This window comes from Canis lupus, chromosome 8 (assembly GCF_048164855.1).
Source record: "Canis lupus baileyi chromosome 8, mCanLup2.hap1, whole genome shotgun sequence".
NCBI classification, from domain to species: Eukaryota; Metazoa; Chordata; class Mammalia; order Carnivora; family Canidae; genus Canis; species Canis lupus.
The window spans coordinates 62,567,503-62,581,164 of record NC_132845.1 but is presented as its reverse complement, the minus strand read 5'-3'; the positions used below and the strand labels follow the sequence as shown (position 1 = coordinate 62,581,164).

The 13,662-nt window shown below is 55.2% G+C and overlaps 1 protein-coding gene across 11 annotated transcripts in view; it reads left to right on the top strand.

The window, feature by feature from the left end:
* The window catches only part of MAD1L1 (mitotic arrest deficient 1 like 1), a 353,832-nt gene that overhangs the window by 195,905 nt on the left and 144,265 nt on the right, over window positions 1-13,662 (top strand). For 9 of the 11 annotated variants that reach the window (XM_072836729.1, XM_072836726.1, XM_072836727.1 and 6 more), the window contains one exon: window positions 7,871-7,927. The exons of 1 other annotated variant lie outside the window; for it this stretch is intronic. In XM_072836729.1, coding sequence (XP_072692830.1) covers window positions 7,871-7,927 — 57 coding nt within the window. Of the gene's footprint in view, window positions 1-7,870; window positions 7,928-9,188; window positions 9,211-13,662 lie in introns of those variants that run through there. One more of the 11 variants, XM_072836735.1, reaches the window with a different exon arrangement.

Genomic DNA, 13,662 nt, shown 5'->3' with positions numbered 1-13,662 from the left:
TTACATTTTCCATCTACAGGTCTTTCACCTCCTTGCTTGGATTTATTTCTAACTTTTTTTTTAAATTAGAATTATTCTCTTTTTTGATTGTTCATTGTTAGTGACTTTTGCATGTCATTTTTTTTAAGTTTTTTTTTTAAGATTTTATTTTTTATTTATTCATGAGAGACACACACACACAGAGAGAGAGAGAGAGGCAGAGACACAGGCAGAGGGAGAAGCAGGCCCCATGCAGGGAGCCTGATGTGGGACTCGATCCCGGGTCTCCAGGATCACAACCCGGCCTGCAGGCGGCACTAAACCTCTGCACCACCAGGGCTGCCCGACTTTTGCATGTCAATTCCGTATCCTAAAACTGAATTCATTGGTTAGTTCTAACAGTTTTCTGGTGCAGTCGTATTTCCTGTATGTAGGATCATGTCATCTGCAGGGACAGTTTTACTTGTTCCCTACAGATTTGGATGCCTCTTATTTCTTTTTCTTGTCTGGCTGTTCTGGCCAGGACTTCCAGTACCATGTTGAGTAGGAATAGAGAGAGGGCAGGGAAAAGGCTCCCAGCTTCTCACGGTGGAGCATGATGTGAGCTGTGGGCTTGTCCTGTGTGGCAGGACATTCATTATCCTGAAGACGTTCCTTTAGTACCAGTTAATTTTTATCCCGAAAGCATGTTGAGTTTTATTAAGCACTGTTTGTGTGCTATCAAGATGATCATATGATTTTTATCCTACATTCCGTTAACGTGGAGCATCCCGTTGCTTGATTTGCGCATGTCAAACCATCTTTGCATCCCAGGGCTAAATCCACTTGGTAGTGGTATGTGACCCTCTTTAAAAAAATTTTTTTTATTTAAAGATTTATTTATCGAGATAGTAAGCATGCATATGTGGATGAGAAAGGCAGAAGGGGAGAGAGAGAGACAATCCCAAGTAGAGTCTGTGCTAAGCATGGAGACTGATGTGGGGTTCGATCTCATGACTCTGAGATCATGACCTGAGCCAAAATCAAGAGTTGGACGTTCAACTGATAGAGCCACCTGGGTGCCTAAATGTATGACCCTCCGAATGTGCTGTGGAATGTGGTTTTTTAGTACTTTGTTGAAGATTTCGGTGTCTGTGTTTAGTGGGATATTGGCCTTTCTTGTAGCGTCCTTGTCTGGCTTTGGCATCAGGCTAATGTTGGCCTCGTAAGATGAGTTTGGAAGTAATCTTCCTCTCTGATTTTCTTGGAGGAGTTTGAGAAGAATTGGTAGTAATTCTTTAAATGTTTGGTAGAATTTACTGATGAAGCTGACTGGTCCTGGGCCTTTCTTTGTTGGGAGATTTTTATTACCAGTTCAGCCTCCTTACTTGTTACTTGTCTGTTTAGATCTCCTGTTTTTTCAGGGTTTATTCTCAAGAGTTCATGTGTTTCTGGAACTTTGTCCATTTCTTTCAGGTGATTTGGTTCATTGATTTCGGTCACTAGTAGTTTCTTATGCACCTTCGTGTTTCTGTGCTGTTGCAATGTCTTCTCTTTCGTTTCTGATTTTATGTCAGATGTATTTTTTTACTGAGTTCAGCAAAAGGCTTATCAATTTTGTTTATCTTTTCACAGCAACTCTTAGGTTCTGTTATCTTTTCCGTCCTCACCCGTGTATAGTTGTCTCAACCCACGCTCTGCAGGGTTACAGCAGAGACTCCTATCCCACCACCTTGCTGACATCCCAGGCCAGTCCTTTATTTCCTATCTGGGTGCAGGGATGCAGTGACTTTGGGACTGGAATGTGGTACCTGTGGCGAGTTCCCAGGTATCAGCATGGCAGCTTGGGTCCCTACCCGCACTCTGAGATCCCTGCCCCAGTGTGAGCTCCTGGCATGGAGGGACCCAGCCATACCCTGGGTCTGGGGCTCCACCACTGAGCATCTCACGGGGCTGGGCATGTTCTGGGTGTGGGAGAGGCCTGGACTGCTTGGGTCATAGCAGTGGCCTTCATTGTACAGATGCCTCCATCTGACAGGCTACACTGCAGCCAGGGTCACCTGTCAGAACCCAGGCTCTGGGCCTCCACCTGACCCCTGAGCAGCCCGCCAGCTTGTACATCAGCAGATTTGTCTGGTGGCTGTCATCCACGCTGGGAGAGCTTTGTTCTGCCCCTCGGAACCTCTGCCAGACAAACACCATGAGTGGGTCTGGGTGCTGCCACCTGGTAGGGCCCCTGATAACTGAATAGTGTCTCCTTTTTCCTTCTGCTTGGTCACAAAGTGATGAATGAAGTAGAACAGAAAGGCAGGAGGCCCGAGGTTTCAGTCTTGTTCTCTCCATGTGTCCTGTGACTTTGGGCGTGCCCTGGCCTCCCTGGGCTCTTACCTCTCCACTCCTCTCTATAAGGCATGTGGGGACTATGCTTGGTGCCCTTGCATCCTCCTCGGCCCAGCCAGATAGCTTTTTGGCAGCCTGTCCTGGCCTGCAGGGACTGCCTGTCTGTGGTGCCTGGGCTCCTGTGCTGGCAGGGTGCTACATCTTCAGGAGCAGCTTCTCACCTCTAGATAAAAATAGCCACATGAGATCTGAGTGCAGCCTCCACCTGTCACAAGTGGCGCGTGGGCCTGGGACATGTGTCTGAGTGCAGTGGTCACCTGGGGGCCTGTCTGGAGGACATGTCCTTCGACCAGGAAGGGCTGTGTGAGTTGCCGGGCCTAACGTGGCTCTGTGGTCTCCCCAACTTCTCTGCATGCTTCGTCTTCCTGATACAGGCCCTGGGTGTGCTGCCTTCTCTGGGGCGCCTGGGCCCTGCGTCCCATGCCCTGAGGAGGGGCCGGTTCTCCTCTTCCTGTGCTGCCTCCATGCATCTGCGCTCCCAGCCACCTCCACTGACTTGCTACCTCGAGGTCAGCTGGGGCCGAGGCCTCCTGAGGCTGTCGTAGGTGTCTCTTCCCCTCAGGAGATGCTCCATCCTGGTTGCTGTGACTGGCCCAGGGGTTGGAGAATTTCCAGCCAGCCTGTCATTCCCTGGACCCCCCGGCTTCCTCCTGAGCCCCTCATAAGCCTAGAGCCTGAGCAATCCCCCATTACCTCCAGACCCCCTGATGTGCAGGACGAGCACCAGCACATGGGTCACATACATCCTTTCCTCCTTTTCCGGTGGGGAGACTTGCGTGCGGCACACCAGGGGGGACGTCCCACAGGGTTACAGGAGTGACATCGCAGTCCTGGTCCTGGACACACGTGGGTTCCTGTAGGCCTCTACCTGGCATGAATGCTGGCTGCAGGAGGAAACCGCCCTTCCTGGGAGCCTGAAGTTGCAGTCTTTGGGGCCTGCTCGGACCCCATCCCAAACCCTGGGAGGTGACCACTCCCACCGGGTGGTGCCCAGACCTATGTGCCTGTCCGAGGGCTCAGGTGCAAGGTCCTCCTCTTCTCCTGGGTGTTAGCCTGGCTTTTCTTGAGGCCTCAGAATCTCTGGCGGAGTCCTGAGCTGCATCCTGTGAGTGGATCTGATGCTGCAGATGATGCAACCTGTGCCAGATCACCTGTGGCCGAGGAAGAGTGTGGGTGGCTGATGGCACTCTGTTGCTCAGGCGGCAGCCTGGCCATAGCAGAAATCTGAAGAGAAAGGCAGGAGTAAAGCACTGCAGGGCAAGGTGGGATGTACCGGACAGACAGCAGCCCAGCCAGCAGCTGCTCTTACAGATGAGTGACTTCATGTGCAGACACAGGACACTGCGAAGGCAGACCCATGCCCACCTACCGCTTTGGCTGGGTGCTGCTCCCTGCTCCCAGCTGTTCCCCAGCTGCCCTGGACATGCCTGTGTGGGTGGGGTGACACTTGGAGGGACAGTACCACAGGAAGGAGTGACGAGTTAAGGCCCAGTGGATGGACTCTGACCCATTGGGTGGCAAGTGCCTGACCTCTGCAGAAAGGCCAGGGCTCTGCAGGATCTGCATCTCCATCAGGATTTGGCAGGCGTCATGTCTGCTTCCCAGTATTCTAGACAGACAAGCTTGTTAGAGCTGGTGGGGCTTTAGCTGTCTAGTATCAGGTGTGGGCTGGGAGGTACAGGGGGACGTGGTGTCTGGGCCACCTTTGGGGTTGGGCTGATGAGGCCGGCATGCCACATGGGCCTCTTTGTCTGTGTGGGCTGCCTTGACTCAGCCTGGACGCCAGCTGGATGCTCTGGGGGTTGGGGCAGTTGACGAGGTGCCCAGCACTGGGGGAAGCACTTGGGGGCCCTGGACATTGTCTTTCTGACCAGTGCCCCTCCAGGGATATCATCTGTTTCCTGCTCGACTGGGAGAACCTCCGGGACCACTGCTGGTGCCCGTTCAGTCCTGGTATGGCTGGGTGTGACCCGGAGTGCTAGCTATGCTCTCCACATGATGGGGAGCTGCCCTCTGCCCTGCTCTCCTACTCCTGTTTGTGCACCTGCCCGTTGTCTGTGCGGGCAGTCTAGCTGCTGTGTGATGGGAGCCTCCCCTCCCTTGTCAGCATGAGGGCCACGGTCCCTGCTTGCTCCTCATGTCTCCTCCCCTGGTCCCCTTTGACCTCTGTGTTTCAGACTGTGTAGATGCAGCCATTCAAGGCTGGTGGAGTCTGGATGAGTGTGATCAGTCTCCAGTCCTATACGGGGTTGGAGGGTGTGTCTCTGCTGCCCTGTCCTCAGCTCCCTCAGTGGTGCCAGCCCTCCTGTGCATGTGAGCCAGAGGGCGCACACCCCTTGCCACCCATGGGCCTAGCTTTGAGGAGAGTCGGCTTACCCAGCAAGAGGCTCTGTGCTGCCTGCCTATACCTGTCCCATCCCCTGGTCATGAGGCTCCTTGAGATCCTGGACACACAGGGCTTCCCATGGGGGACATGTGACAGGTTGTGGGATGGTGTTTGGTGATGTTGAGCTTCCTATTCTTAGAAACTTCTTTTTTCATTTAGCAGAATGGACCCTCTCCCTGTCCCTCTCACCCCAACCCCAAAATAGTCCTCCAGGGTGTAGGGGACATGTGTTCAGGTCCGCCCCCCCCCTTTTTTTAGATTTTATTTATTTATTCATGAGAGACACAGAGGAGAAAGAGAGAGAGAGAGAGACACAGGCAAAGGGAGAAGCAGGCTCCATGCAGGGAGCCCGATGTGGGACTCGATCCCAGGACTCCAGGATCACGCCCTGGGCCAAAGACAGGTGCTAAACCGCTGAGCCACCTAGGGATCCCCTCCAGGTCCCCTTCTTTCGGAGTGTGATGCACATGCTGTCTGACCCAGCAATCCCTCCCTACCTGTGGGCACACTTCTCTGTAACCCCGTCCTCTGGATGGAGACAGCCCATGTGTCTCTGGAAGCCTCCCTTCTTCCTGGTTCAGCAGCTTAGGGTGAGGGTGCCCATCACTGGCCCATCACCTCTGTGGGACACGTTAGTTGGTCAGCATCTGTCTCACTGAGTATGAGGGGTCCCCTCACACAGTGTGGGCTCCTGGGCCTGACTAGAGGGAGGGTGGCCGAGCCCCACAGCCTCACTACTCGGGATGTGTTCTCCTGACGGCTGCCCTAAGGCAGGACTCCCTCAGGGAGATGCAAACGAACGCTTGGTTCCCAACAGTGTTGACTTTCCTCCAAGTTAGGTTTTTGCCAGTTACTCTGGTTCCCAGGGTCTACGTAGGCCTAACAGGTATCCGTCACTGTTGTGTCATTTCCGAGCCCCGCACTGTGCAAAGATTTGAGAGGCACACTACATGCATCTCGCTCACACAGTGACTGGGATGTTGAGTGGGGCACCGAGCCTCTGGGATTAGCCTCTACCTGTTCATCACAGTCTCTGCACCTCTGCTCACCTGTGTCCTTGTGGATACCGTGGTGAAGCGTCTATGCCCAATCTGCAGTGTCCTGGCCTGAGCCCCTGGCCGCGGGGTCCTCTCTGCCACCCAGACTGCCCCAGGGGTCATGGTTTGGTTTCTGTGGCTAGCTTGCCGAGTCTGCGTGCAGAGGCATGGCCCACACCTGGCGTGCCCACGGGTAGACTCAGCCCTGCACTTACCTCCATTCCTGGCCAACTTCGCAGGGGGTCTGTGCCCCAGGGCTGTGTTGTGGAGACTGCTGGTGCCATTGCATACAGACACACTCTGGGCACTTTCAGACGCTTCCCACCATAGTACAGCTAGGAGTGGTTTTGTGCAGAGCCGCCGCTAAGCACATATTTTGTGGTTTCCTGTCAGCACATTCGTGAGGCGGGATCACTGAGTGGGAGGTGATGAGTGTTAGACTTGAGGCAAAACCCCAATCATTTTCCATAGTGGTTTACTAGTCTTTATCCCCACCACCCTTCTTGACCCCTAGGAATGCCAGTTCTTTGTTTCTGCCAGCTGAATGGGTGCAGAATGGTACACAGCGGGTTTCTAGCAGAGTTGACAGCCTCTCCGTGTGCTTCTTGGAATAGGTGCTTCATCCTCTGTGAGGCTTCTGTCTTGTGCCAACTTTTCTTTCACGTTGTTTCTCGTTACTACTCCATAGGTGTTCTCTGTCGACTGCCAGCACCAATTAGGTGGGCGAGGTGCCCTGGGAGAGGGCAGGACTTTGTCCCCAGCATGAGCCCCATTGCTGACCCACATGGGGCATGAGGGGCAAGGGTCCACCCTGCCCGGGTCCTTCCTCCTGGTGGGTGGCATGTATCGGCTCCCCTCTCCCTGACTAGCCACCTGCAAACTACCAGCCTAGAAGAGCTCCTGTCTGGGCTGCTTCCTGGCTCCACACAGTGGATCTCATTTTGTCCATGGAGTGTGTGAATGGTCTCTCTCGGGGGGCCATGAGTTTACAAATAGACCACCGAGGCATGGATGTTCCTTTTGCTTCCTCTCTGCCTTCCTCTGAACATCATGTTCTGTCCATGAGAGGTGGTCTCTGCAGTGCCTGGGAAGTCGGTGTGCTCGCCAGCCTCCCATGTGCCCACTCACAGCCCCCGTCAGCTTCCTGCCTGCATCCATGCCACCTCTCCCTGCCCCTATGTGCGCACCTGCCCCCCTCCAGCCCTCTTCCAGCCCACCTGATGGCTGTGCCCATCCCTCTGTGCCTGAGGTGAGGCTGAGGCAGGTGGGCGGTAAGGAGCCACCTCACTGGCTCACAGGACTGGACATGAATGAAGTTTAGCCCTGGGTCCTAAGGGGTGGTGTTTGGTTTTGGGATCTTGGCTTGGTTTTGTAGCTGGGATTTTAGTGCATTGCATTGTCCTGTCCTTCCTGTGCTCACCCTATTTTCAGTTCTGCTCCTGGCAGTACTGCTCAGGTGAGCTTGCAAAGTATTGATGAGCTTTTAGCAGGAGCCCTGGCCTCATTGGCAGGGTTGGCATGTAGGAAGCAGGTACACTGGGAGGGTTGATGGATGCACGCAGACATTGTCAAGACAAGGTGCTGGCCTCCTGCAGCCTGAGGATCCAGCACCACTGGTCTCATAGGTGGCCACCTTCTAGCCTCCTCCCCACACACCCCTAAATGCCAGGTGCGGGGACCCCACAGGGTGCACTGCAAGTGGAGGTGGTGCATGACAGCTGCATGTCCATCGCCTATTGCTCCAGGAAAGACAGGGTTTCCAGTCTATGAGCTGGTTTGGTTCCGCTCAAGGTTGGGCCATCTCTTGTGGTGGCACAGACCCTGTGGCTACCACCTGGGCAACATTGCCTCTGGTGCTTCTGCGCAGAGATGGCTGCTGGCACTCACTGGGGGGCCAATGAGGTGGCCGAACAGATTCAGAAGTGGATTTGGCACTGTGTTTGCCAGTGCTCTTCCCATCACCTGCTCCTAACAGTGGGTATGCAGGGCTGCCTCTCAGTCCCTGAGGCCCCTGGGCTCAGCAGGCAGGGAGGGCATGGAGAGGGACAGCAGGAGGCCCACTGACCCTGCTCTCTCTCTTATCTCAAAGGCTCAGCTGTCACAGGCCCTGGAGGAGCTGGGGGGCCAGAAGCAGAGAGCGGACATGGTGAGTGACTTGGTGGTGGTCTCATGGCCACAGGGAACCCAGGGGGTAGGTGCCCTGGACCCTGGGCAGGGAGGGAATCATGTCCTTGTCATGTAGGCACAAGCCTGCAGGTCTGTAACATTCCCAGCGCTTCCCTTCATCAGAAACACAGGGGGGATGAGAAGGGAATGGGGCTTGGGAGTTGGGGACTGCCCCTGGATTACTCTGATGTGGGTGCCCCAGTGCATTTTGCCCCACGTCATGACCTGCCCAGCATAGAGCAGATGTGAGCAGCAAAGAGCCTTCGGCCCGGCAGTCCCTACTGAACCACCCTGGCCATGTCCTCATGAGGTCATCCCTGGGCTCTTGGCCTGTGGTGGCCCCACCTCACGGTGTGCAGACTGAGACACCCACCTGACTCTGCAGCCCACGTTTCCCTACTGAGCACCAGATGTGCTCTGCTGCCTTTTTTTTTTTTTTAAAGGATTTTATTTATTTATTCATGACAGACACAGAGAGAGAGGCAGAGACACAGGCAGAGGGAGAAGCAGGCTCCATGCAGGGAGCCCGATGTGGGACTGGATCCCGGGTCTCCAGGATCACGCCCTGAGGCAAAGGCAGGTGCCAAACCGCTGAGCCACCCAGGGATCCCCCTCTGCTGCCCTTTGATAGGTTTCCTCTCCATGTGCCGCCCTCTTGGATTGCCTCTGCTTACCCCCCACCCCCCACCCCAGGTGCGCTGCCCACGGGGATAGGTGCAGGCATAGGCAGGCACTGCTGACCCTGGCCTGGGCACCCAGCGTCGAGAGGCTTCCTTACCACCATCTGGGGGATAGACAGTGTGGTTTAGTCTCTGTGTGGACCTAACCGTCAGGGTCATAGGAGGGCCACAGGGTTTGCGTGTGTTGTGGAGCTGCTCTGCCCCAGGCCACATGCCAGCCACTTGGGGTTGGGGGTGGGCTCAGAGGCTGACATCACAGCTCAGGGTTCCTTGTGCACTGTCATTGTTTGTCTGCCCCCAGCTTTGAGCAGATCATCTGGCCTTCACCTGCAAAATAGGAGTGGCCCACAGGTTGGCGTGCCATGTCCCTGGATTTGTTTCATCATCCTGCAGCCATCCTTTCAGCCTCAGGCTGTCTTGTTATGTCTTACTGCTGCTGTGACCGTAGTGGAGGCCAGTACTGAGGAGATCCCAAACCGGCCCACTCGTGAGGCAGGGGCCTGAGGCTCGGATGGGATGAAGCCCAGGTGCCAATACCTGGGAGCCTGAGGCCAGCTGTGCTCAGAGCCCCTGACCCACAGAGGTGAGGGAGGGTTGCAGGGTTATGTGGTGGGCATTGGTAGGACGAGCCAAAGATAGACATGGGTTAGGTAGAGCATGAGTCCAGAGGTCAAGGATGGCAGGATGGCCTGGGCAGTGGGTGGGGGAGTTGCAGGTGGGATGGGAGGATTGGGGAGGGCAAGGCAAGAGAAAAACGTAGGGGTCTGAGCTGCCGCTGGCTGTTGGGTGCCCAGGCCTGGGGGTGTGAGTTCCCACATCAAGACCCTCGAAGCTCCTGGGTATGTATACATCTTCCGGAGCCAGTGAACGTAACCAAGAAGGTAGACCTTGTGGATCAAGACCTGTCAGGCTCTCCAGCACCTGGACATGCAACCCAGGAGGGGCACCTAGGACCTGGGGAAGAGGCCCCACAGCACAGTCCTGTTGTCACACACAGGATCTTCAAAATGTACAGCAGCCCGCCAATGTTTCTGCTGCAGGGGGCTCTGTGGGCACATCTTGTTCCTGAGTGAGTTCTCTGCAGCATGCATTCATTGTGGACTAATCTGAAGGGAACCGCTGTGCTTCTGTGTAGATCCTTCACCCTTATCTGGCGGGGAACAGAGCTTGGGACCCAGGTGGGGCCTGATGGGAGTGGGGGACAACTGCCTCCAGTGAGCCTGGAGTGGGGAGCTTTGTCAATAGTGTGGCCCAGCTCATGTGTATGTGCGTGACTAATGGGACTGCGGGGGGGTGGTGTGGGGTGCGACATGCCTGGGGTGCAGCTCAGCCTGCCTGGTTTCTAGACCTTGGGTGTGGGGTTGGGATGCTCCTTGAAGTCAGACATATCCATATGAAGAACCCTGGGGGAGACCCTGATGTGCGGGTCCACATGCATCGCTCCCTCATCTTTGACCTGAACAGACATGTGGCTGAGGGCTGTGTGTCCTGCCGTGCACACACGGGTGGGGAGAAGGAGGATGCAGTTGTGCTGAGCACAGGCCCAGCCCTCGGCATGGAGGCTGAGACAACCACCTATCAGAGCTGGCATCTCGGCCCGGGTCCTGCCTTTCCCAGGCTTCTGCCATGGGGCCACTGGGGCTGCTGCATCTCATTGTGGGGATGCCCAAGGGACATGGGGCTGGAGGGTGGCTTTCTCGCCTTGTTTTCAGCCCGTACTTTCTTTCCATTGTGTAAAGCTCCCTTGAGCCTTAATATCCTGAATACTGGTTCCACCTCTAGACTAATTAAACTAGAACTCTGGTAAGTGGGAGGGCCCTCTTCTCCCCAGGTGGTGCTGATGTCAGCCAGTGCAGACCTGGCGCCCCCACCTCTGTGCAGGGGCCATACCTCAGGCACTGTGAGGCCTTTGGGGAAGATGCTCCTTGGGGAGCTTTGGCTGAAATGTCCCCATGGCACCAGCCGTGCAGAGCCTGGCAGGCGAGTGAGGACCTGGCTCTTCCCAGCTATGCGCAGAGTTGCAGGCTCTCTGGTGCACACAAGCGGGACATTGTGGTTGCCTTGCTTCCTTGGATCCAGGCTGTAGCTGTCACCTCACACAGGTTTAATCTCTGCCTTCTGATTGTCACATGTTGAGCTTGTTCCCATTTGTTTCTCCTCTCTCTCCTTCCCGCTTAGTGGGAGAACACATGGCTCGAGGCGGAGTGAAGCAGGCGCTCACTCAGAGGCTCACGAGCCTCTCTTCTTCCATCCTCTGCGGGCATTACCTTCTTCAGCCTGAGGAGATGAGGGTTAGGAGGGCGTCCCAGTCCCTGTTGTAAGCCCTCGTTGACGTGGGAGTAAGAGGTTGAAGGTGGGGATGGTGGCAAGAGCTCTCTCTGACATGGGAACCGAAGCCACCCTGGGTCTGGCTCTGTGACCCTCACCCTGTTTAAGGGCAGTCATGGCAAAAGGTGCAGCAGGGGGCACCTCTGGTTGCAGGAGGGCGCCTCCCCATCCTCTGTCCAGGTAGGTTGGGGACGGCCTGATTCCTGTGCCACCTTGCCCAGCCTGTTGTTTCTGAGCCCTAAATTGATTCACTCTTTAGGAAAGGGGAGAAAAAAGAGAATTTAAATATCTGTAGCTAATTGCAGATGATAAGACAAAGATGGTTTGCCTTTCTGTTATTAATTAGCAAACTCATGCTAATTAGGAAGCATGGCACAATTCAGGCTTTTCCCTTTAAATGCAATTAATATCACAAGGAAAAATGTCCTGGGCCATAGTTGTATCATTAACATCCCTCACCCTAATTAGATATGGCCAGCAGTGGCTGGAGAAATGAGTTTTTTTATTATAACTATAAAAATCCCTCTAATATTTTATGTACTCCAGGGAGCAAGAAGTGAAGATTTATTTTCCGATTTAAGGGGAATGACACCCCTCCCGACTCTGGCTGATGAAGCAGTTGTCCGCCTTGAGACTGTCTGCTAACAGCTTCTGTGGGCTTGCGCTGCCAGCCTCTGGGCCTGTGGCCGGTCATTCAGAAAGGGAGAAGCTCCGTCCATGTGCGAGCTGCCCCACGCTGGCCATGACAGGCGCTCTACAGGGTATCTGTGGGGTGGCAGCACCCAGCAGGGCAGGCCCACTGTCCTAGGGAGAGAAGCATCCTCAAACCTGCAGCCTTCAGCCTCCATGTGGCCTCTCCCAACCTGGGGCTTTCATCCTCGAGTGTCAACCTCACTAGCTGCAGCTCCGAGGGGCTGACACGCAGATGACAAGAGATGCCAGTGAGAGCCGACTTTAAGCTCTACGAGGGGCCACGCACACCTGCATGCAGCTTGCTGATGCCTCTGTCATTGTGAAACCAGCATCGAGGGTCAGGAAATTGTCAGGAGGAGTTGTGTGAGCTCTCATTGTTCAGTGCTGGCAGCCAGCATCTGTACGTGCCTCCTGCCCAAGAACCTGGCCTTATCGCAGTCTGCCAGCATTGCCAGCTGCCTTCCGGAAAATTATTACAAGAACCTCCTGGTTCTGTGACTGATAGTGACTCATTTCACGTCCTGCATCCATCCTGCCACAGGACCAAGCCCAGGATGGAAGACCCCCTGCTTTGACGGAGGAACTTCATCTGTGGTTGGGGAGTCAGGAAGGCTTATGGGGAATGTCACTGCAATGGCCAGGGGAGTTGGGTCTCCAAGGCTGGCGGCAGCCTCAGATTTTGGCCAGCCTGTTTACTCCCCAAGAGCAGTGTCTGACTCTGGAACCCCGCATGATTCAGTGAGATGTTCGGGGCTGCAGGTGGCAGGCTGGGGCCAGGGTACCTCAGAGACTGAGCCCCAGGAGCTGCCGCTGAAGTGCAGGAGAGGTGGGCAAACGTGGCCCTGTGGGCGGCTGTGTCCCCAGCCTTACCTGGGCTTCACCTGCCGCACTTGGCTGGCTCAGCTCTAAGGCTGATCTGGATGATCTGTGCAGTCTGTGGGTGTCCCAGGACCTGGTCCTGCTTACCTTCCCCAGGCCGGCCCCTCTGCCGCATCCACTCGCTCCCAGCATTTCCTGGGGGTCGCTGCTTCTGCACTTTTGTGCCCACTGCTGGCCATATGCCTGGCCATCCTATGTCCTCAGGGTAGCCAGTGGGAGAGACAGACCTTTGCTGCAGGAGAGCAGTCTGCTGGCTTAGGAGCAGTGCTGGCTCCTCCACATCAAAGCGACATCCTGGTCATCTTCAGGTGGCTAGTGCCTGGCACGGAGTGAGCACTTGAAGAGTGTGATTGGGGAGTGGGATTGATTCTGGGTGGGCATCTGCAGACTAGGCTCATTCTTGAGTGCCCCAAATACTGGTGGTGATAGTAGTTTATTAATGCACACTCACCCACCTGACAGCGAGCTGGGCACTATTCCAAGAGTTCTGCAAACGTCAGCTCTCAGAGCCCTGCAAGGTGGCCGTTGTCACCCACCCCGCCCCCTGCCTTTTACTCATCAGGATGCAGAGGCACGGCTTCTAGTGGCTTCCAGTTCCAGTGGCTTTGCTGCCAGCTCACACCTCTACCTGGGCCTTCAGGATTCCTGACTATGGAAGTATCTTTTGTGTTCCAGACTGCACTAACCCATGTTAGCGCAGGCAGCATTGTCACTGTCTCTACTTCACAGATGGGGACAGTGCACTGAGGGGTGTCTGATGCCCAGAGCTGTGCATGCCCCCGGGGTGGCTCTGTTAGGACTCCCACCTGTGTCCCAACGCCATGGCCCCACAGTCCTGGTCACCGCACACTGTTCTCAGCCGTCCTATCCACTGTTGAGTGCTGGCTTCTGAGGATGGGTGCCTGGGATGCTGTTTATTTATTTATTTTTAAAGATTTTATCTATTCATGAGAGACACAGAGAGAGGCAGAGACATAGGCAATGGGAGAAGCAGGCTCCCTGCAGGGAGCTTGATTCAGGACTCGATCCCAGGACCCCGGGGTCACAACCTGAGCTGAAGCCGACTCTTAACTGCTGAGCCACTGAGGCATCCCAATGAGGTGTATTTAGAAGTTAGCATTGAGCTGCCCTGGGG